Source organism: Lampetra fluviatilis, chromosome 49 (genome assembly GCF_964198595.1).
Source record: "Lampetra fluviatilis chromosome 49, kcLamFluv1.1, whole genome shotgun sequence".
NCBI lineage: Eukaryota > Metazoa > Chordata > Hyperoartia > Petromyzontiformes > Petromyzontidae > Lampetra > Lampetra fluviatilis.
The window spans coordinates 8,812,222-8,837,142 of record NC_136323.1 but is presented as its reverse complement, the minus strand read 5'-3'; the positions used below and the strand labels follow the sequence as shown (position 1 = coordinate 8,837,142).

Genomic DNA, 24,921 nt, shown 5'->3' with positions numbered 1-24,921 from the left:
GTGCAGGGAGTAGCATTAACAAAGGAAAGGAATGTTATTGATATGTAGCTGCAGTTACTAAACAACCACGTAGAAAACTAAAGTATAAACTACATAAAAAACTAAAGTATAAACTGCATAGCACCATCAGTATACTTACTATACTCTACAATAAGCTGAGTTACTAACAGCAAGTAAAACATTACAATTCTACGTCGTAAAAATTATATAATATGCTTCCATCTAAACTTTATTCTCTTACATCACACGAGCATATACCGTACTATATACTGCCATAGATAAACCCAACATTAAATTATATACTGTATTACTATAAACCACCCTATACCTTATACATTTCAACATAACACTATGTATTATTCTACCCACCCTAATGTTTATCGAAATGGTTTATTACGTCCTTCCAATGATTGCTAAGCCAGAATCCATCTTCTCGGTTAAAATTGTCTCTGTGTTTGTATATGTGGATCGCCTCATGAACGAATCTCTCATGATAGCCAGATGGCTTGCAGAGAACCTCTGTCTTGGAGAAGTCAATGTCATGTGAGCCCACTGAGTTGTAACAGTGATCTGCCACGGCTGAGGTGTTTGTCCTACCGTGTTTCAGGTCAGCTTTATGTTCACGGATGCGGTCCGAGACATGTCGTTTGATTTCCCCAATGTAACTGCTACCACAGAGGCAACTTAGTTTGTAGACACCAGGGTACTGTATGTCTGGAACCACATCTTTTACAGTGGTGGGTACGTCATGAGCGGTGGGTACGTCATCAGCGGTGGGTACGTCATGAGTGGTGGGTACGTCATCAGTGGTGGGTACGTCATCAGCAGTGGGTACGTCATGAGCGGTGGGTACGTCATCAGTGGTGGGTATGTCATGAGCGGTGGGTACGTCATCAGCGGTGGGTACGTCATGAGCGGTGGGTACGTCGTGAGCGGTGGGTACGTCATCAGTGGTGGGTACGTCATGAGCGGTGGGTACGTCATCAGTGGTGGGTACGTCATGAGCGGTGGGTACGTCGTGAGCGGTGGGTACGTCATCAGTGGTGGGTACGTCATGAGCGGTGGGTACGTCATCAGCGGTGGGTACGTCATGAGCGGTGGGTACGTCATGAGCGGTGGGTACGTCATGAGCGGTGGGTACGTCATCAGTGGTGGGTACGTCATCAGCGGTGGGTACGTTGTGAGCGGTGGGTACGTCATCAGCGGTGGGTACGTCATGAGCGGTGGGTACGTCATCAGCGGTGGGTACGTCATGAGCGGTGGGTACGTCATCAGTGGTGGGTACATCATGAGCGGTGGGTACGTCGTGAGCGGTGGGTACGTCATCAGCGGTGGGTACGTCATGAGCGGTGGGTACGTCGTGAGCGGTGGGTACGTCATCAGCGGTGGGTACGTCATGAGCGGTGGGTACGTCGTGAGCGGTGGGTACGTCGTGAGCAGTGGGTACGTCATCAGCGGTGGGTACGTCATCAGTGGTGGGTACGTCATGAGCGGTGGGTACGTCATCAGCGGTGGGTACGTCATGAGCGGTGGGTACGTCGTGAGCAGTGGGTACGTCATCAGCGGTGGGTACGTACCTGAAGGGCCCAATTTCGCCTGCGACTCGACCCTCTGCTGGGCCCCCTTAATCAGCGCCACACGCACCTCCTCGTCCGCGAGCCCCATCTGCACCGACATTACGCCACAAGGAAACAATCCGCCTCCTCTCTCTCTCTGTGTGTGAAGCGGCGATCCACATGGCGGATTTCATCGCTCCGTCTCTTTGGCGGTCACACATCACGAGCACGTTTGCCCCGTCCGCTGCACTCCACCGTTGGGGTATTATTTATTTGATTAGATTAGATTGCAACAAAATTCGAGCCCGATAGAGCGCACCGCGGGGCTCGCGTGACCGGGCAATCGCAATTCACGGAATACGGTCCCCGACGCAACTGGACCCATGCGAAGGAGGGTGGGTGGGGGGTAAAAGATGGGGAAAGGCCTCCCCCCCCCCACTGCCCAAGCGAGGGACACCAAGTCGGGGGAGAAGATAAAAGGTTAAATGGGGAAGGGGATAACAGGGGAGGGGGGATATAACCGAACTGATGATGAAACCCTAGGGTAGATGGGGGAGGAGGGAAGAAGAGGGGGGGGGGGGAGGAAACACATAAAAACCCTAAAATCAAATATCAAACAAGCAGCTCGTGACCATCCACCACTCCAAGTCTCGCTCCCCACTTGGCTACGGAGGGGCTATTCCTCCTTTTTTCCAGTCCCTGTTCCACCATGGGGTCCTCACCACTGACTACTTTGTGCCCTTCAAGTAACGAGAGTCCTGCCCAAGCCCACGATTCGTTCATAAACATCGCGCGTCTCTTTCTACGTCTCATGATTGTCGTGCAAATAAATTAACGAGATGTAAATTGTGACCATCCTGAACATTAACCATCTCAGAGATCCTGACGACAAGTCATTACAATACCAAATGTGAATTAACCGCAGGAGATGTTAGAAAAACTGAACGAATAAGGCTGTAACTTTGGGGTGTAGACAATTACAGTAATATCCCGGGTTACGTCGGGGGATGCGTTCCTGAAAGGTGCGACGACGAAAATCGAATCGACGTCAATCAAAGCGATTGACAGGATAGCGGGTGGAGGCGGTGGATAACGAGAGGACGGACGATGCTGTCAGCGACGTAAGTGGGCGGATGAGGCGACACAAATCACTTCACAATTGAGACATATCTGTGGGAGGGAAGCAACTGTAAAAACGAGTGACGGACTGCGGTCCGAATGATGGGAGTAAAGAGGTGGACGAGGGCAGGAGCAGTGCTACACGACGGCAGACAAAGCACAAACGAGCACGCCAAGGGGGGCGTACCGCAATCAGATCCTCGTGCGTCATCGCCGCCAGGGCGGCCAAGGAAACGCGATGGCGAGCGAACAGGGGTATCAGGCCTGGGGACCCAGTCTCGGTGAGGAGCTCCTTCAGCCCGACGTCCAGTAACGACTCCTGTAAGAAGCAAACACACCGGGTCTCTCCCGTGCCTTTGGGACCGGGTGACTGGGGGTGGCTTGAGGCCCAAGCCTTCTTAGTCACGGCTTAGCTCGGGCTCGGCTCTGGCTCAAGCGAGCTATAGCTTGAGCCGGCTCTGGGTCACAGGGTCGCAGCTCAGAATTTCTCAGGAGCTGAGCCCGAGTCGAGCCACGGCCGAGCCGCTCACTCACGCGACTCTGACAGCAGCTGAGCGGCTCAAGGGCCGAGTTGAGCCGTGTTAGAGGCAGAGTCAAGATGTGATTAGGAACATGGCCCTGAGTGACTCATAATGGCCATGTCAATGCCACGAAGTACCCACATCGGAGTCGAGCTTGCAGCTGCGAGGTTTTCAAGTGTAGCAAGTTGGTAGAGAGTCATAGTCTCAGCTTCGCAATTGGCGTTACATATCCCATGACGTCATTCACAAAAGTAGGCCATTGTGTGCCAACGTCAAACTCCCAAATTGGCCAAGTTCAAAAGTTACACCGCAAACACCTCGATTGGCAGATCAGTGCCCGAAATCACCCTTGAAATTGAGACTGTCCTGGTGTCTCGAGTTCACACCTGATTTAAAAAGATAAACTTGAAACTTCAACTTGAAACTCAGCCTTGTAACCCATGATTGCACAGAAAAAATACATCATTTTTTTGCATTTAAGATCATCACTACTGACTTTACACAGATATACAGTCATTTTGTCTATGAACCAAAAACAATATCTGCCCACCAATGGGTCGTCTGGTTTAATGTATCACAACGAGAATTTGCTTATTAAGCAAGGCAGACGTCAGATAAATTTCAACGCCACCGAGTCTCGTCGTACCGCATGTGCTGCTGCGCGCCTATGCCTCCAGTGGCTGATATAGCAAAGGGCAAGTCGATCATGAAGATTCGTGAAATCCTCTGGGTTGGCCAGGAGAGATGACAGAACAGCAAGTAGGTCTGTGATCTCTGCTGTAGACCTTTAAGAGTTACCTGCTTGAATGAGTTAAGTTTTCTCCGGGTTCTCTATTTAATTTTGACACGAAATAAAACACTACATTAGATCAAGTTGGCCTAACATTTCAATAGAGGACACTCCAGAACAAGAGCGGTGACAACAAGGAAGGCTTTCCTGTATAAAGTATTATTACTGTCATTATTGCCCACAAAATGTACTTACGCAATTACCAACATTTCTACATTTAATTCATCAACCAATGGACTTTTTCAATTCTATATTTAATATATCTATTCTATTAGTCGTAATGGGATGTCCTATTACAACTGTTGGGATCAATATAGTGGCATAGATATATTACCCTATAGATAATAGATGTAATGTCTGCATACGTGCCACTGTGTGTTTGCTATGTACGTGTCACGTGACACATTGGACACTCTCACAAACGAGATGCTGCATCTCCAGGGGTTATCAAAATTAGGCGAGAGGTTTTAAAACACAGGCGTCCCTCGCATAACATAACATGAAAGACAGCTCGCAAGTCGAATAGCGCTGTGTGAAGCCGATCTTCCCATAGACAAACACGTCATACACGGGGGTGGCGTTACCAACAAATAAGTGAGTATCATTTAATTTTATAAGTTCAGTCCTGGATTTACAAAAGACCTATGCAGCAGAACCCCTCTTAACAACGGTGCTTGGTTGCACGAAACTAGTCGTGAAGCGAGCCCCGGAAACAGGCCTGGTCAGGCCACTTTGGAGTTCGCCGATTGGCCGAAATTGTCTGTCGCGTGCTCGTCGCCCGTCGCTAACAGAGGAATGTGGTTGGTACGCTGGTCGCTAACAGAAGTGGTCGTTAAGAGGGGTTCTACTGTAAATGTTATACTTAATCATATGATTAACATTACAAGCAATACTTAACATGGAGTTTAATAACAATACTAATTAAGATTAAAACATTACTTCATCTTCCTGAACGCTTCTGTGGGCTGCTTGCAGCAGCAGCGTACATAATCCAGAGGCGGCGGATCTAGGATAGCTGTGACACTGGGCGGTGCCATGACGCGGTGATACCATGAAAAGGAATTTTTTTGTTTACGTTTAAATGTTATCATTGAAAATTATACATCAAATCTTTAAGATAGAATTTAACAAAAATTTTTTTTTTATATATTATTGAGCGCGTAAATGTAGAACGCATCGCGCAAGTGTGAGGTATGTCCCTAAAAAAAGAATCGCGTAACTGCGAACACGCGGTACGGTCGCATTACGCGAGTGACGCCTGTATTTAACAAACAAAAAAAGCTTGCGTTTATTAAAGGCAATCGCTGGAACACCCGTGATGTTGCCAAGTGTCATTGGCAGGATGGCGGCCACCTAAAGCATTGCCGCTGGCGTTAAGAACGGTGGCGCTGTGCGTCGCAAACCTGCAACCGCATAGGCTGGGGCTTGGACTGCATCAGGCGCTGGTACTGCACGAGCCAGTAGTCCATCGAGTCCTCCTCGCGCTTCTTCTCCATCTCCTCCTGCACAGGGCCATCACAACAACAACAACGACATCAACAACGACATCAAAAACGACGACAGCAACGCAGGTGGAACAAGAGTTGGGCCGGCCGAGTGGATCGAGGGGCACGTGTGCTCGGTGGATTGTTACATCACAGGATTTGGAGATGGCGAAGCCTTTTTGAAGCCTTCATCCAGAAGTGCATTCATCATCATAATTATTATTCCTTCGCTCGCTTAGCCCGGAAGGCCTCACCGACTCTCAAGACTCATTTTTAGGAGGGTCATGCCATGTTTTCACAGTCAAAGGCGATGTTGCTATATGCAATGCCAATCGAGTAATTTTCAGGTACATTTTGAGCACTCAGATGTTTGGCCAATACCAGTTACATCTCATGTTTTTTTTGTTTGCTATGGGAGGAAACCGGATAGCCCAGAGGAAACCCACGCAGAACAAGAGGGAAGAACATACAAACTCCACGCAGAAAGGCGCCCGGGTCGGGAATCGAATCCGGGCCCTTTTTTCTGCAAGGCACGATCGATGCCACTGGGATCATCATTGTCGTCATCGCGGCCGACGATGACGATGATCATGGCGCAGAGGTCGCAATCGGGTACCCGATACCCGCACCCGATACCCGGCTACCCGTACCCGGCCGGGTATCGGGTAGGGTACCCCTTTGCGACCCTGGTGCGGCCAGGTACGGGTACGGGTAAGGAATCAAAACCCGTTTGCGACCTCTCTCGTGGCGACGCTAACAAAGACGAGCGTTGCACTCCACGCTCGGCGGCTGGGATGAGGATGGCGCTGTGCTCTTCGGCTCTGACATCGATGGGGAAAAGGAGAAAAAAGAGGGGGGCAAAGTTCGCACTCACAAGCAGATCCTGCAGCTGTAGCTCCCGTGCTCCCTTCTCCTTGAGCAGCTGGTGCAGGAGGTCCCCCAGCGCCTGCCGCTCCTCCACCAGCACCCCCTGTCACGACGCACGCCGAGAGGGGCCATCCGGTCAGCAGTGGCGAGATGCGTCGCAAACCAATGACGGTGCATCTTAGGGGCCGTGTTCTTCGACCCGGCTCAGCTCTGGCTTGGCTCGGCTCCTCCTCGAGTCGCTCGGTTGCTTCGAAAGACGCACGAGCGGCTCGGCTCAGGCTCAGCTCGTGGAAACCCTGAGCGTGGCCGAGACCACGCTCAGAGCCGTGGCTCGCTTGAGCAGCGGCTCACTTCTCGCCGAGCAGCGCTCACCTGCATCTGCTCCTGGTCCTGACCCTTCCTCTTCATCTCCAGCATAGAGATGTGAAGCAACTCCTGCTCGATGAGACCGATCTGAAATGAGACACAGCGAGGCTGAGGGGGCGCATCAGTTACCCGTGACCACAAGAGCCACGGCTCAATAAATCAGAATAACAATATTTATTTACACTGGAGAAATCCGATGAGCTGTAAAGCTCTTTTTCACAGATGGCCAGTAGCGGCTGGTAAGAACGTTACAACAGTAAACAAAAAAACACGATAGTAGTGCAAAGTCAAAGAAAGGTTAACAAATCAACCAAACACATTCAAATAAAACTGAACCAATCCCATTCAACCAAGCAAAGCCCACTGAGGTATTCACTTAGTTTTCAGAAGCGATCTGGCCACAAACGATAGCCGAGACGCAGAGCCGCCGCCGCAGCCGAAACCCCCGGCTCGAATTTGGGCGTCAGCAGCGTGCCATAAAATCAACTCGCAAGGTTTCAGCGAATTTAACGATATCCATATTCAAGACGAGGGTGAAGTATTTTGCTTCGATTGACGCGTGTCACAAGCTCTTCAGAGCGCAAGAAAGGGCGCCGTCTATTGCTCGAGTGAGGCGGTGATCCTAGAAGTGGCTGTACCACCGTCTCTCGGCACGCCAGATAATTTGCAGTCAAAGCAAAAGAAGGTCACTCTCCACCTGCACGGGAATTGTGAGCCTAAATTTTATTGGCAAGAGATGCGCTTCTCACAAAGCGAATGCCACAGGATGCTACGCTGTCACGGTAAAACCTTCATAGGTTCAAGTTCTGACTGTACTGAGACATCACCAGAGTTTAGCCCCATTAAAGCAATACCATTGGATGTCCCGATGTTCCGCGCAAAAAGCAGACACCAATCGCTTTGCCATTAACAAGCTATTTGGTGATATTGCGTCGGAAGTGGTGCATAAGCAGGAATAAACAAACACTCGCATTCGTCAAAATAACCGTGGCCTTCAAAGGAAATAAGTAAATAACTGCCTTGAAACGGCCCATCGTCATCGCACATGAAGGAGGGTCGTTGCCCCGCAACATGCGCTACGAAGTGCAACTGTTATTTAAGGCCGTGGTGTTGATGACCAATGCGTTGATGTCTTTGTTTGTCATGAACAGATAAAACAAAACGGGACGAGTCTGGGAGGTGCCGTACGACACTGCGATGCCGCCGGACCTGATGCCGTATCCTGGAGTGCCAAGTATCTCGTTGTAGCTGGAGCATTTCAAACGCCTCCTTTTGTATTAATTCCTGCAAAGACACAAGAGCGGAAGGCTTTCGTCGAGTTTCCGGTTACAACGCTTGGCTCGCTGGTGTGAGGTCGCGCATTACAAATCCCAACTCGACCAATCATCCCTTCAGGGGTCGAGACGCGTGGTGCCACATTGTGTGACGTAACAATTTGGAATTTCTACCAATGGCTCAGGGCCGCCAATTCGAATGTGTTGGCGAATGTCCCTTTCTGTAAAAAATCATGCTGATAGAATGGGGCAAATCAACAACCTTTCAATGTATTTCGGCACGATGCTAATCTGGTCACGTGACACTTTTAAGTTACGTATGTCTATATCGCAGTGTAAACGATAGCGGTGATGAGTTAGCCCTTTATAAATACATCAAATCCAGCAATGCTTGGACGAAAATTTATTTGACAAAAATAGCAAAGCCGGATGAGTTCAAGTAATTTGTTATGACCAGTCAACTCGTACACACACATTGCGCAGAGTTAAAAATTAACAAACACGTTTTGGTAACATGCCAGAATTTCTAACCAGATTCAGATGCCACTCGCCACTGCTGACGATGTGCATCAAGGCCAGGAATTGCACCCCGGCGTTCACAGCACGGTGGGTGAACAACCACCCCGACACAACACACGGGGGGGGGGGGGGGGTGGGCTTCAGCGGTACCTCCTGCAGAATGCTGGCGATCGCCTGCTTCTGCCTGTCATGCCTTCCACTGACCACGCACTGCAACTTCTCTTCTTGCTCTGTCAAACTGAAGGAGACGGGGGTGCGCCTTGAAACCCACGCACACTACAAAACTCACCACGCACCGTTGCCATACACTACTTGCCCGGACACCGCACGCGGTCCCTGTGCCAGATATTAGAGGGTACGTATTGTAATCGCAATACCACTGGGTCATAACGTCGCATCAGAGAAGGGACATGGAAGTCGACGTGCAAGAATTACCTTTGAAATAAATTAATTAGGTCTCTTATTTCAAATCGTCAGGTTCATAGCGTAACGTGCTAACCCTTTCGCTATGAACCCGGCGAATTGAATTACATTTCCAGGCATCGTTAATATCATTGCCGACTCATATCTGAACCGGTCCCGGGCATCCCCTTTCCCATCCCACGTTAAGCAGCAAGGAACAGTGTGCGGTCACACCCACAATTATTTTGCTGCTATAAATTTCCACCATGATAAGTCACTTTGTTGAATTATAATTTGTGGCCAGGTCGCTTTTAAATAATAAGTTAATACCTCTGTAGCGACATCGCGGATGTCACTTTGTAATGCCAGCCCTAGAGGCACGGCGTACGCTGTAACAACATCGCGGGCACCACTCACGTGGTTGCAGTACCAGCCCTGGAGGGGGTTGGTGAGCGCTGACTGACAGCGCTGGATAGCACCACGCTCTGCGTGCAGTGCCGACCTCTACAGGATAGGGTGTGAGAGTGCCGGCCATGGGAATGGGATTATTAAGAGCCATGGCATTATGGTTGACCCCAAAGAACACGTGACCGGTAAAGTCTACACAAGGCCGCCAGGTGGGGGCAAGAGGTGGCCACGTGTCAGGGCCGAGATCCTGCTCGAGGATTCTGGAAGGTGGTCGTGGCCGAGGGCGGAGCTAGCCACGACCAGTGAGGATATAAAGCCGGGTCCCCGAGAGAGACCGGCTGCTGTTGTTCATCCTGAAGAATCTACATTCTACGTCCTACAGAGTCTCCAACACGTGGACCTGGACCCAAGCTGTGGTCCGGTCCATTGTAGCGAGTTACCGTGTAATTAGTGCAGTTAGCTTGGTGGTTCACCACCATAGGTTGTTATAGTGTCAAGGGGCAGTTACCCCGTGTGTTGGTATTAATGTGTTGCCTCCAAAGAGTACGTCTGCGACTCAGTTGAATCCACTACACCTCAGTGGCCTCTTTAACTGGTAAGATAAACATATATTTAGTTTTATTTGTATATTTTTAAGTGAATTGTTTGCCTTCCATAAACTTTGTAATCCGATCGTGGTTTTGTATTGTTTGTTGTAATGTTCTGACCTGCCCCCACTGGACATTTGTAAAAAAGAGCTTTATAGCTCATCAGATTCCTCCAGGATAAATAATCAGATTCCGACTGAAAGACGTGGGAAGGTCTTCAACCAGCAGTGGGTTTGTAAAGGGTCGCTCTTATTTATTCACAACCCTTACACACCCTCCATAAAGCAATCCTACAAATGCTATAACAATTGGGTTTCTAATAAAAGCAATTGAATTGACTGCCACTGATGTGGGAATTTAACATCTGTGAGGCTACGTGGTGGACAGCAGAGGGCAGCGCATGCTAAATTCATGGAAGCAACTTTTATTCTCCCACACCGATGCTCCCCACCTTCACTAATCAACACTGACCGGCATGGCGAAGTACGGTCAAATAGCTCCCCACAGACCCACACCAGCAATTGGGGGGAGGGGGGGGTGGTGGAACGACAAATGGTACGGCGCACATTCACCCACCGATTGCCTTCGCGCCGAACCAAGTTGACGGAAAAAAACAAAAAGCTCAGCAAAATGAGCCGGGTTCAAAAATCCTGGGCACGGGCAAAGAGGGAGGCAAAACCAGGCAGGGCGTTCTCGCGAGAGCAGGCGGGCAGGGACCCCCACCTGCTGGCGGCCTGGTCACACAGCTCGTCCCTCTGCCGCTGGTACTCCTGCCTGAGCAGCTCGTTGGACTTGGCCTCCATCAGCATCTGCTGCATGGCGGCTGTGGGCACACGAGGCACCTGTGTGTGTGTGTGTCCACGAGCCTCGAGGCTCAGGGGAATGAAACGATGTTAATTGTGGGTGAGGGGTTGGGGGTTTGTAGTTATCGTCTTGGGGGGGGGGGGGGGGGGGGCAAGGGGTTCGCTTTGTCCCTCGCATTAGGAATCGTAGGTGCATATTGAATTTTCTTATTTTTGTATCTTAATTGTAAACTCTTGAAAATAAATTAATGGTGAGAATAGTTTTCCCCTTTTTGATGGCAACAAAACAGGTGTTAAGTAAGATGTTAAAACACCAAACTGAAACCTTTTACAAGGAATCATGTCTGCATTAACCACAATGCTTGTGGTCAGAATGCAAATAAAAAAACACTCTGATAATATATGCATTGTCTTTGAAGCTGATTGGTCCACACCAGAGACAGCTTTCTTTTGAGTCGAGTCTCAAACGGTGTTAGACCAGAGGACGCCAAAAGGCGTACACAGCACAAACACAATGCACTTTCAGAGTAATGAGAGCTCGGGGTGAGCAGCTACATCATGATATAGAAAGCTGTCTCTGGTGTGGACCAATCAGTTTCAAGGACAATGCATATATTATCAGAGTATGTTTTTTGTTTGCATTCTGACCACAAGTATTGTGGTTAATGCAGACAGGTTTCAGTTTGGTGTTTTAACATCTCAACACCTGTTTTGTTGCCAGAAAAAAGGGGGAAAACCTATTCTCCTATTTTGGTACTGGCAGAGGAGGTCCCATAAATGAACGGTGTCCACAGTTTGGGTGGGGCGTCGCCTCTCCCCCGCCCTCCCCACCACCCCACAAACTCCGCCCATGCGGAGAGGCTATTGCCGGGGGACGGTGGGCATAGGGGTATTCACGATGCCTCCATAAGTCAAAGGAAGGTCGGAAACCGACAACTCCCAGTTCCCAGTTGGGACAAAAATGGAAAACACGACAAGACACTGGCGGGCGGCCACATGTGCGGCTAAAAAATACAAAAATAAAAAGCACGCTAGTTGGGGCACAAGGTTAGAGTCGCAGTTCGGGGTACAGACTTCTTTGCGTGGCATTTTTAAGCAACCGAGCGAGTTTATAACAGTGTGCGGTGGGTTTGTCATGCTTTTTGCCGTTTACAGAGACTCCCAAACAGACCCACACAGAGACCCATGATCTCCACGAACTTCGGAGTCGGTCATACAAGCCATGGGACCAACCCGGTCGGATGATGGCACCTCGTACCCCACCTACGCAAATGAGGTGTTCATCTCCCTATGGCGGTCGGGAGGCAAGTCTATTCGAATAACCACCGTTGACTTCCCTACAAAGTGGTACTCGATTTATCTACTCCAGAGTAAACTACTGGCCGAGTCCCATCCCCAACCGGGATTTGAACTCGGGACCTTCCCACCAAGAGCCGCCTTCGCTCTGCCGCCGAGGCATCCGGCCGGGTTTACTGCAAAGCATTGGGCTGTCCAAGGTGTGGAGACGTAACGGCCTCACCAGCCACGTCGTTCCTCCTCAGCGCCGATGTCTCCTCCTGTGTGATGCACACCAGAAGCTCCATTTCCAGCCTGCGCGCACACACACACGCGCACACACACACACGCGCGCACACACACACACACACATGCGTGCGGCCCAGCACAGCACCACAAGCAATCCACGTGCGGCCACGCAACAGAGGACAAAAAACCACAGGCCCAGTGCAAACGGGAGGCCAAACTATGACGACACCGGTTTGCTTTAGCCAAGCATCACACTTAAAAGGATAATTTGCCAACATGTGATTCGGGCAGAGGATCTAGTGACTTCTTAACCATCAGTGAAAATCTATCTGGCTCTCTTCCAATAACACTCGTGCCCACCCAAAGTGCTTGCCACAACTGAACCACAGCACCTTGCTGATCTCGTCAAGGAGCATAAACCATCACGCAAACTCCGGTCATCCTCACAGCGGCTTTTGGCTGGCCATCGAACAAAGACGGTCACCGCATTGCGCGCTTTCAGATGCGCTTCTGCGGCCGTCTGGAACGCTCTTCCTTCCCACATTGGGAAGTCACTGGAGCTAGGTACTTTTAAATCTAGATTGAAAACGAATTTTTTTTAAACTGCTTGTTGTGTTTAGTTTGCTGTCCTTTCCCCGCACCTCCAATTAGCAAAGTTGGCTACGTACGGTGCGAAAGAAGCTCCGTATACCTTGCGGACAACATGCACGTGCAAGCGCACAAATCAAACGTCAGGGCACATTCACAGGTGGCCAATGATACAGAAGGAAAAAGCCACCTCTCTCTGTCCATGGCCTCCAGGAGATCTTTCTTTTGTTTGAACCTGCAAACAACGAGACAGAAACACTTACCTAACTATGTCACAACACCCACAAACGCAACGCCATAGGGCAGGACGCGACACGTCTTGATGGGATGGCCGAATCACATTACCAAGCTCATTCTCCCCACTGTTCGCGACAGAGACAACAGGCATCCTTCCTCCAAACGTCGGACGACACAGAACAATCGCCAGCACGACGATCGGGCCGTGTCTCTCATCTAAAGCGAGAGGCGTCACTCACGTCTACCAGCGCTCCTGAGCGAGTGGTGGCAATTTCCGCATGACTAAGGCGAGGGCTTAGCTGCTTGTTCTGTGAAAGACCGGCTCTTTCCCGACGAATCACATTTTTTCAGCGATGGGGCTGCCTGTGCCACAAGACAAAATAGCCATTCAGACCTCTCAGAGCAGCACAAAACCTTCGTGTTAGGAAACGCTCGTACGGGAGGATACAAAGCTACCTCCGAGATCTTTTTCAAAAGTGAAGTCTCTAGTCGACACTGGAGGGGTGGCGCTTTCATACTCGCGATGGAAAATTCCAGATAAAATCACCCCCCACCCCCCGTAGGGAATTCCTACCAATGGCTCAGAGCAGTGGCTTACACGAGTTTAAAACAAGAACGCAACGCACGAGGTACCTCACAGGGGGCCATCTCTCAGAGTCGACCGCGAAAGCTCTGAATAGGCCGGTGCCTCGTTATGAAAGTCGAACACCTGCCCATTTATCCCATGAGCGCACGCCCACACGTGTACCAGTCTCTCTTGCTGAGGATGTGCGACACCAGGTCGCCCGCCTTCTTCTCCATGCGCAGGAGCTCCTCCGTCATCCGCACGCGGGTGGCGTCCTGACGCCGTCGCTGCCCGTCCACTTCCCTTTCCAGCTCGGCCAGACCCTGCGCAAACAGCCATAGCCCATAGCAGACTGTTGGGGCAAGTGCTGTTTAGCGAGCACCTATGAAGGCTGGAATGGCACACGAGGGGGGTGGGTGGCCAGCACCACGCCCGGCCACCTTTGTCTGATTTTACACACCGCACAAGGTATTCATTTGAGGCCGAGTCGACCCAGGGGAGGCTCAGGACCGGTTCAGACATTCGTCACCGGTGTTGGATGTTAGCGGGAATCGAACTGGGGTCGCCGGGTTCGCAGCGCAGTGCGCTAACCGCGACACGACCGCTCCCAACACACCAGACTCGGCGGTAACAGTCGTGCCTCACGGCGAGAAGGACCTGGGTTGGATTCTTGGCTCGGGTGCCTGTGTGGAGTTTGTATGATCGCGCCCTGCTCTCCGTGGGCTTTCTCCGCGTCCTCTGGTTTCCTCCCATCGCTAACAACAAACAATTTAGTCCAATCGGTTTATTTTGGGTAAGGCTCATTGAGCCAAGAAGCGCTTTTGTAAATGGCGATTGGTGTTGGTCACACATCCCAAAGTAGGACACCCTCCTGTAACAGGAACTTCAAACTCAGCGTAACGTTATTGTGGAAATCATTACGATAATATAATTCACGTCTCCCCCTTACATGTCTCTTAGGTTTTTTTCGGTAAAGTCACGTAGGTAAAAAATAATAATAAAAATAATAGAAATAAAATAATAAATCACGACGTTTCGGAGGCAACACAAGTCTCTGTCATCAGGTGGGACCGTCACAGCTAAATTTACTGTATCTTTTGTATTTTTACCTACGTGACTTTACCGAAAGAACTAAGAGTATGAATCCTTGCAGTCACGAAAGCTTCAAATCTAGAACCCTTATATGTCGTTTAACAAATACGTTGCCATTTTATTATTAACACCGCTGGCCGAGTTGCGTCGACCTCAACCTACAGTCTTATGCCGCCATCCTTTCTAGTATCCGTCACCTCTCAGCCTTCGCATCCACCTTACCTGTACATGAACCACTTTGTGTAGCGCATAAAGAAATGTAGCGTACTGTAGGGTACAATATATTATTCACGTAGTGTTTGGCGATTGTTTATTATAGTGTACTCTATCTGATTGTACCCTGCATAATTTGTGTTCAAGTTTACTGCTGTTACACTAGTGTTGAGTGCAGCATTTTTAATCACTTAATGTAACGTTGTGGGTACGTCTACAGCTTCACTGTACCCTCCGTTGCGTTTAGCTCACGTGGCGTGCAGACCACGATCGCTTTTATTGAAGTCGTTTCGATATTCGTCGCAACTTTCCGGAACGCAACCCCCGATGTAAACCGAGGCATTGCTGCATTATAATTGTTTTCGTATTTTGACGTGACGTCAGTGGCACAGGTGGGAATATAAAAAAAAAAATCCCCGTTACATTTCAACGTAGCTGCGCCTAACCGTGTCGCGCCGAGCGGTGTATTGTGACGACCGCGCAATGGGTGTGTGGGCAGAGCGAGAGAAGGAATTCGCGTCCGTGACGATGCCGCGAGGGTAGCAACTCGAGACCTCTTTGACCGAGTGCATCAGCTCATCCCTCTGCAGCGTCGCGTCGTTCACCAGCAGCGCCATGTCCATGTGCTGCTGGCCCAAGGCTCGCTCAAACTCCAGCTGCTCCTTCCGCCGCATCTCCTGGAACCGCGGCGCACGCGTTTCACACGGCGACACCAACCAACCGGTCGATCTTTCGTTTTTACGTGCCAATGTCGCCCTCAAATGAAGTAGCCATCGGCGCACATCGCAGCAGAACGGGAACGGCACAGGGGGCACGGAGCAACGGGAATGAGACGAGAAACCCGTCACGACCCTCAGCGGCTAACGCCGACCGAGCAAAGTAAATTTCAACCGCGCGCAAAATAAAGTGCAACCGTGCGCAACGAATATCATAAGAAAGGTAAGTAGTAAATGCAAATGAGATAAATGAAAGGTAAAGAAACAGTTTTTAATTTTAGGTGGAAGACAAGTCTGACTAGGTGTCTTGCAAAGACCACAGAATTGAGAGACACTTGGTAGAAAGGCAGCGGGGTGTTCCAGATTTTTGGGGCTGCTCCCTACAGCCACGGCCTCAACAATCATGGGTGGTGACGTGGCCTGAAGCTCGCGATGAATCGATACTCTAACTTGGCTGTCGGATCGACTAGGAGCAGAATCGATACAATAGATGCCTCGATTTTACTTTCTTCCATATATGGGCTGATCTGCGCAGGAACGTTCGCCCAGGACAAAAGAGCGTTATAACGAAACAGCGCTATAAGAGGCACGCCCTGCACTAAGTTGGGATGACAGACATATCACTACGAATTCGAAACTACTACAGATTATGTGGACTAAAGCGCCTCCCTTCGTGATAGCCTTGTTATCTAAGCATGACCCCACACTCCGCTGGCCTGCTATTTTGAACACAATCTGCAATAGAAGCTTCTACAGAAAGGAACGCAAACAGCATTATTAGAACCATGCAAGGCAGCGCCTTGCAAGTAACCACAAAGTCAGGTGTGCCACGGCAGTTCGCGAACATTTCATAATCGTGACCCAACTAACCTTTTTGTTTTCAAATTCCTTGAATTTGTCCTGAAAAACAAAAGTTGGGGAAAGTCGTTACCAGACCGGTCACTGTCACTGAACCTGTGCTCGCGCCAGAAGCATCCATTGCGAACACATCTGTCTGCTCAATTAGCAAGCTGCGTTAGAGCAACATCACGGCCATCTTGCACGCAGGTTTATAAATAGCTGGCACCAATAACGACAGTCTCCATCCATAGCTGAACAAAGAAAAACATAACAACTATTCATGTTTACATTGCGGCGTCGTTCATGCAATTAAATCTAATAATCGCTGCGGAACCACGGTTAAGCGGGACGGGTGGCAGATGCGTGCTCCTTCGTTATTTATGCTAATACATATCTTCCTGGAAATTGCAAGGATCGACACCCAGGCGAGACGACGCGCAGGCAGGGCACGCGCAGGGCCGCACGGCGGTGCGTGGCACGGGCATAAAAGGCCACCGGGGAGCATAAAGCATCAGGCAAACTCCGGTGGTCATCCTCGCAACGGCGGCTTTTGGCTAACCATCGAACAAAGACGGTTCACCGCATCGCGTCAAATGCGCATCTGGAATGCTCTTCCTTCCGATATTAGGAAGCCACTGGAGCTATGGACTTGTAAAACATCTAGATTGAAAACTCATTTCATAAGGGCTGTTTTTGTGTTTCACTTGTTGTCCTTCCCCCGGCACCTCCCGAAGAGCAGGGTTGTCTACGCATGGTGCGAAAGAAGTTCAGCATACACACATACCCACACCACCATCACCAAACCGCAACCATTACTACCACAGCCAACACTGCCACCACATACCAGATTGAAAACGAATTTCTTTAGAACTGCTTTTTTGTGTTTGGTTTGTTGTCCTTCCCCCGCACCTCCAATTAGCACAGTTTGCTACATACAGTGGGAAAGAATTTCAACATACGTATGACCCACCTGCCACGCGGCTTGCTGAAGGCTGTGCTGGAGCTCGGCGTTGTCCGTCACGTCGGGGCAGCGCTGGGGGCTCGCGGTGAGGACGGACAGGAGGTGCTGGGACGGCGGGGAATACTCGAGGCCGGATTCTGCATCATGAGACCAGGTAACGGCAGAACCGTCACCGCAAAACCAACGGCCACTGCCGATTGCATAACCACCACGCCTTCGCCATCAACTTCTCCCTTCTGCCAAATCCTGCAACTGTTGCACAGTTAATACTTGACCTCCAAGGACAAGTCTTCGAGCCTCATCGCCATCGTCTGGATTCAGATCTTGCTCTTGGTCACCAACCTCTGCGTGCCATTTCAACGCCTGTCCCAGTAACCTGCCCCTCCGCCGTGCTGCACAGTATTCCAGCCAACGGAACCTCTTTTCTCATGATTACTTCTACAGTGCTTTCCTAGCACGTTGTGTTGTAAACTTCTAAGTTGCAGACCAGATCCCGCTGCGTAATGCTCATCATATTCCACACAACTATATACACAATGCGACGTTATCACAATGAAACTAATGCTTCTCTATGAATTCAAGTGATCCAGATGGATATATATTCGACTTGACTTCTCTCCACACTTACAACCACAACCACATTGCCCTGATCCTCAGATCACACAACTGGCTCCCAATACAATCATTCCTTGCAGCAGCAGCTTTTGGCCGGCCATCGAACAAAGATGGTGTTACCACATCGCACGATTTCAGATACGCTTCTGCGGGCATCTGGAACGATCTTACTTCCGATACGAGGAAGCCACTGCAGCTATGCACTTTTAAATCCAGATTAAAAACTAATTTGTTTAGAAATGCTTGTTGTATTTAGCCGGTTGTCCTTCCCCGCACCTCTGATTAGCACGGTTGGCTATGTATAATGCGAAAGAAGTTCAACATACATACAGGGACTCCATAAATCTGAGTTCTGCTGTACTAGTGACGAATTGGCATGTTCTGTTTACGTGACAACCCTTACTAGTTGGCTGTGTCGGGTGGTGGCAGGTTTAACGACACGTTTATATATTTACGCGATCTAACCCAAAAAACCTCTATTATGGGTGATATTGGTCGCGAAAGCCAGCTTGTTATACAGGGACTCCTCTACTTATGAACAAGTTAAGTTCCACAGGTCTGTCGATTTCAAACATGTTGTATGGCATGTACACTAAACATGACGAATGGCTTTAAAAGTTGTATAATTTTCTGCAGATGCCACTGGTTCTTCACGTTCTACAGATGTAGATGCCATCTCCGCCGTCTATTGCGCGGTGGTTGAATTTACGACTCTCGGTCCAAACACGTAACTGGACATACAGAGAGGTTTGTTCGTATCTCCAAATGTTTGTAAGTCGAATGTTTGTAAGTAGGAGTCCCTGTACATAGAACCATATGACCCCTATGATCCTACAGCGATAAAATGACGATTGGCATTGTTGTGGCCAAAGTGCTCAACTTACAATCGGACCAAGCGGTGTCCAAAACCACGTCGGGCGGGGGGGGGGGTGGGGGATTGAGTTCGCCGATCATCCCCTCTAGCAAAGGTCAAGCGAGCACCACGGTGCGAGCGGCCACGAGCGGGTGGCTGCTCTACGAGGGGTGCTGGTGCACTGTGGTGGCGACCACTAGCGCCAGCGAGCCGACCTTCGCACAGGAAGCGCTTGACAGCCTCGGTGCCCTGCCGGACGACGTCCTGCGGCGGAAAGGAAATCCTCCCCACGTCCAACTGCAGCGTCTGGTGCAAACAACAGCAGGAGGAGGAGGAGGAAGCAGTGGACGCTACTGCAAGTGATTCTGCTGCAACCGACGCACACCGAACGGTTCCTGCCCCTGCCTCCCCCTGCACAATGCTATACAAGATTGTCACATTTCAGGGGGTCACAATTCAAGAATCGATTCTTTTTGGACTGCCTTGCGGGGTTTCGTATGCCTCCCTTGTTCATCTCGTTAGCCTAAAAGTATAACGATTGTAATATACAGGCGTTCCCCGCTTTTACGACGTTACAATGCATTCCTGGAAACCCCATCATATATCGGAGCGTATTTTCCCATAGGCAGTAGAAACATTGAGAAACATTACTTGCGTATGTGTTTTCCTTTTATCAGCCATATCTAAAGAAGTTCAACAAATAAAAATCCACAAAAACACTTGAGCTCTACGCCAAGTCACATCGGAAACCAAACCAACACTCTTCAAATGCGTTCGGAGTCGTGTCGGAAGACGCGTCAAAAATCTAGTTTTATATTTCTGCATTGATCCATAGTGAAGTTATATAAACATTGTAAACGTGGATCGCCCTAAATCGGATCGTCGTAAATCGGAGACCGCCTGTACAAATAATTCACAGTCCATGTGGAGCATCTACTGCTAGATGAAGGCCTCCGCATGCTGGATGCTGTTTAGATCAAACTGACAAAAGTTAACATTTTCCTAAGTGTTACATGCATTGTAAATAATTATTTTTTACACTCACGATTGTACGCAGCTATCGTGAGCGGAAAAGTTTGTTTAAATGAATGAATAATTTTAAGACTACCAATCTACATTGTGCAATTTAACACGTAGACTTTCGCGACCAATATTATTCATAACTAGCTTGTTTGCCCGTCCTAGGACGGAAGCTGTAATATTCACGAAAAAATTGAGCAGAGGAAAATTGTATCTTGTGTAAATTTAATAGCAGTGAATCTTGCACGAAAGTATGTCATCAAACACTTCACTGCAGTTCACTGTAGCGCTGTATTAATGGCAATGAACCTGGCACAAAACGAAGTCATAAAACACCTCACTTCATGTCACTGTAGCACTTTATATAGCTGACCTTCAATTTGTTCAAATTTACTGCTCTGATACTTTATTCTTTTCTGCTTTCGGTTTGTTGCGGTTGAACCCAAATCAAGAGCCAAATGGCTCACAGGGTAAACCCTAATAAATAAATGAAACTGAAATGAAACTGCTGGGGTTGAAATAAATTGGAATTCGATACAATATCTGGAAAATCACTGAGAAATGTCTATTTTACGATAATGTAGAAGCATAAATTAGACTTATCTTTAGTCTCAAGTGCTGAAGAAATAAAGACACCAAATCCACTTTGTTGCTGCATAGAATTATTTATTGGATTCACTTTCAATAAAGAAACGTCAAACTTAAAGCGAATTTGCAAAAAATATATTTCCACTCGACCTTCTTCTGCGTGAGTGTAAAAATCCACCAGCTCATGAATATTAATGACGGGGGGGTGCGGCATGTGGAGTGACGTCACGCGCGTTACACACAAACAGACATTCTGGGCTCATCATTGTCGCAATAACGTTTTTTTTGTTAGATCGCATAAATATAAATGTGTTAACCCACCACCACCCGACACAGCCAATGAGTAAAGTTTGTCACGTAAATGAAACGTGTTCAAATTAGTTACTACTTCAGCACAACGGTGCTTTGGTGACTAGACCCACAACAACGTTTGCTATTTGAGTACTGTGACGTTTCACTGGTAATCACAACCAGCTTCATCAGGCGATTTTTGCAAGAAATCATTGGCTGTGTCAGATGGTGGTTTGGTTAACGACAAATTTATATTTACGCGATGGAACCCAAAAGAAAAACCCTTATTACGAACTACACTGTACACCGCAATGCGACGTGGCAACGGCTCACGCCTGAGAGTGATCTGAGGTGCTGAGAAAAAAGCCATGGGGTGATGACGACGATGTTCCAAGGCGTCACACTCCAGGTTAATCGGGGTCCACTCGCTGCCTTCCATTCCAGGCCATGAACTTTCCGTGCCCCTCATACGAACAAGGCAGTGAGTCTGTATACATACGTTACAATAGTCACCCATTATCCGCTTAATTTTTCTATAACTTAATTGAAATTGTACGTTGATCAGCCTGAAAATATTCTGCACGAGCTGACTTGCACTACAGGGATTTTATTACGAAACATTGATTAATATTCTTTCAATATTTTCGATTTCTCACGAGATACGGATAATTTTGTGCCGAATTCTATTTTCTTCATTGCTGTGGTGTATTCGTTTTGCTCTTGTCATGTGTGATCCAGGTCACTCGTGCAAATGAGACTAACCTGGCCTCTCTCTCGTGTGTTCTCACTTTGCTCAACAAAAATCAACTTGACACCTACCTCGAGGGTGCGAATATGAGCCAGGCTGAGCGGAAGTTTGGAGATCTGGTTGAGGCTGATGTCCAAGTTCCTCAAACTCTGCAAGCCGTCCAGATCCTTCGGCAATTCCGATATCTTGTTATCTTGTTATCAGACAACAGCAGCAGCAGCAGCAGCATCGCCAACACAGCGATATTAGATACCATCACTAGAAAGGGACGGCGCAAGGCGGGGCTGCCGTGGCGTTCCTCCGCACCTCGCGACGCCGCTGAACTATTTGAAATCCGAATGCACGACAGTGGCTGCCGAGAAGAGCGCAGCACGTCAGGCCTGGCAATCCGAGGACTGCCCTCTTCAGCGATCATGTGCAAGGTCTGCGGTCACTCCTGTGCTGCTCATATCAGTCTACTAAATCGTACAAAGACACGCGGATCATGCTAAGAAGTTTCTCTCAGGCAGTCATCGTTCATCCGATGCTGACTCTATGGCATCTTTTACCCGGCTGGGTGGCAGCGTGGTTAGAGCGTTCAACTCACAAGCGGAAGTCCACGGCTTCCAAGGAGTCCTGAGGTGGCCATGTGGCTCGTGTCGGAGCACTAAGCAGGCAGGCACTGAGATTCTGCATTTGAATACAGGTTTCAGCCACCCGTGGTTAAACCAGGTTCTCAAATGTAGCCAGTTCATGATCTCAACCTAACCATCAATGACTACAAAATAAAACCTATCATTGAATTTTGCTTTTGACTTAGTTTGGCTTATTCCAGCTCGGATAATTAAGCAATTTTGTTCAATTGACATGTGATAAACACTTTTCTGGAATATATATATAAGGTGCGTTTCCCTTGTGATATACAGATGTAAGTGAAAGTGGCTTCATAAGCAGTTACGTGATGTCATCTATGATACAGGGTGGTGCACCGCTAGCTCCAAAAGATCAAGTCTTTGTCTAATGGCGACGCCAACCGCTCAACAGGAATAAAATTGGGGGGGGGGGGGGGGCGAAGAGATACAGAAAAAAAGTATGGGAGTTCAAATCTGGGTCAGAGGTCAACTAGACCATCATGCTTCTTGGGTTCATAAATGAGTACCACTTTGTGCAAAGTCAACAATGTTAATCCATACCTGTCAACCCATACCGGTTTACCCGCATTCTTGTACAGCGAAATTGAGTTTTCAGGTCCATAGAGTGTACAGCTGTTTCAATATGGGAAAAATGGTCTATTTGTTTGTGTTTCTCCTATGTGATGGGAATTTGTAGGATGAACGTTGAGATTTATAAGGGCACGGGGTGACCAATAAGGTCTGAATTGGTCTGTAATAAGGTAGGCACTGATAAGGGGTTGAACGGTATGTTCATCCTACTCATTTATTTGTGACCCATGAATGTCTGAAACTTGGCGAAACTTTGACATCGTGTCAAACGGAATCCCAGGCGCGCAGGCAAGGCCCTCTTTGCTTACCCCGCACGTTGAGCGTCTGCAGCTGTCTCAACCGAACCACGGATTCGGGCAGTGCCATCAAATTGTTGCCCTCGACATTCAGCACCTGGGAAACGAGAGAAAAAAAGGGACCGGCTACCGTTCCATCACCGGGTAGAGTTTACTGGAGCAGCGACACGGTAGCGCACTTTCACGCTTGCTGCAGGAGGGGTCGCGGTTCAAACACCCGGCAGGCCCGCCCTGGTTATCGCGGCGATCGACTGTGGCCGTAAAATACGCGCCGCTTTGCGGTGAAGGCGAATAATCCCATGACGCAATTAGAAAAAGAGCTTGCCACAGTGTGCCGGTGTCATGGTCCAAATTTGAAAGAAAAACCAAAACATTTTAAAATTACTCAGTTCGGAAACACCCCCTAGTGTCAAACTACTGCAGCCGGTGATACACAGCACCTTTGTGAAAATAAGGGTGTGAATATAAAAATGTACTATCTTACTTTCTTATCTGAGCGACAAAGAGCACGGTGGCAGAGCCTCAACACTTACATTAAGAATCTAGGAGAGGGACTGGGTTGATTGATTATGCACCACGGACAATGTTAGATGTTAGATGCCAGCAATCCAGTGCTCTTCAGGCAAAGAATGGTGGATCACATAGATGTGGGGAACTTCCAAATTCTCTAGGCCTTGGCGTGACCAAAAGACGGCAGGTGATGTGGCCTTGTGCGAGTGGTGGCATTTCTGTGGGTACTCATGTTCAGGTTTATTTTCTTGAACCAGGTGAGAACTCGAGACAAGGATGAGCATCATCTGCAAGAAGTGACCTGGGCCATCAGTCTGCCAGTAGGGAGCGATGATTACGATGTGTAATCCCAACTCAGTAAAAGGCTTCCTCTCATATACAAAACCCTTCTTAAAAAAGCAATAGGCCAAATATTCAAACTCAAAACCCTCTTGAAATAATTTTAAGACTCAGCGAGGCTTTCCTGGATAAATGATTAAGACTACATATTTATACTCTTTGGTTCTTTCGGTAAAATCACATAGTTAGAAATAAAATAAAACAAATCACTACGTTTCGATTGCAACACAAGCAATCATCATCAGGTGGGAAAACCACATCAAGAAAAAATTGCTGAAGTGGGAGAGAGCTGCCATGATTATTATAATATTAGAGTTGAAGGCCTAAAGGTAGTAGGTTCTTAGCTCACATTTCCCCACCGTATCCGACGTTGTGCTTGCCTCTTTACGTTGTCAAACAGCCTTCCATCCCTTGTCAAGCAGTGCTTTTTTTTTCAAACTCGTGTATTTTTTTCCCTTCCAAACCTCCTTCTCGGGCTTCCTCCGGCAAACTTTCACCTCTGACAATATGCGCTGCCCAGCTGTTTTGGTCCTCTGTGAGTGTAGCTCCAATTCTTTGTGAATCCCCTCCAGAGCTCTCGGCATTATTCGCCCTGTCAATCTCATTCTCCCATTCGACACCACAGCCACATCGCAAAATGTCCAGCATTCTGATGTCGTCCCTTTCTCAATGGCCACATCTCTGCGCAATACAAAACCACCCTCCACACTCGGGGTGTTTGTGTGTCTCCTCTGTAATTCCCAACTCATCCGTCGTGTGAGCAGCTTTGCTCTCACCGAATGTAGGTTATCTCAAGGCAGTGTTTATTCTAATATCCTTCGAGCATCTGCCGCCTTTTTTTACAAAAACACTTCCCAGATACGTGACCTGTCTCGCCCGTTCTAGCTCAATGTGATATTTTTCCATGTTTCCAAAAATGTTTATTATAATCGATCAACTTTCTTTCTATTAACACTGTCTATCAGCTTCCTCATCTCTGCTAGCATCACGGTAGTTTCTACAGCCACTCTCTCATCGTCCCTCTTCC

General features: G+C 48.6%; 1 protein-coding gene across 1 annotated transcript in view; it reads right to left on the bottom strand.

Annotated features, from left to right (window-relative positions):
- LRSAM1 (leucine rich repeat and sterile alpha motif containing 1) overlaps positions 1 to 24,921 on the bottom strand; it is a 41,001-nt gene that overhangs the window by 7,431 nt on the left and 8,649 nt on the right. The window contains exons 6-22 of the mRNA XM_078878082.1: positions 23,058 to 23,142; positions 21,619 to 21,740; positions 19,116 to 19,206; positions 17,442 to 17,569; positions 16,502 to 16,531; positions 15,470 to 15,592; positions 13,794 to 13,933; positions 12,999 to 13,043; positions 12,216 to 12,286; positions 10,617 to 10,716; positions 8,647 to 8,734; positions 7,913 to 7,987; positions 6,710 to 6,790; positions 6,345 to 6,440; positions 5,390 to 5,488; positions 2,863 to 2,994; positions 1,578 to 1,665 (exon numbers count right to left, since the gene is read on the bottom strand). Coding sequence (XP_078734208.1) covers positions 1,578 to 1,665; positions 2,863 to 2,994; positions 5,390 to 5,488; positions 6,345 to 6,440; positions 6,710 to 6,790; positions 7,913 to 7,987; positions 8,647 to 8,734; positions 10,617 to 10,716; positions 12,216 to 12,286; positions 12,999 to 13,043; positions 13,794 to 13,933; positions 15,470 to 15,592; positions 16,502 to 16,531; positions 17,442 to 17,569; positions 19,116 to 19,206; positions 21,619 to 21,740; positions 23,058 to 23,142 — 1,594 coding nt within the window. The remainder of the gene's footprint in view (positions 1 to 1,577; positions 1,666 to 2,862; positions 2,995 to 5,389; positions 5,489 to 6,344; positions 6,441 to 6,709; positions 6,791 to 7,912; positions 7,988 to 8,646; positions 8,735 to 10,616; positions 10,717 to 12,215; positions 12,287 to 12,998; positions 13,044 to 13,793; positions 13,934 to 15,469; positions 15,593 to 16,501; positions 16,532 to 17,441; positions 17,570 to 19,115; positions 19,207 to 21,618; positions 21,741 to 23,057; positions 23,143 to 24,921) is intronic.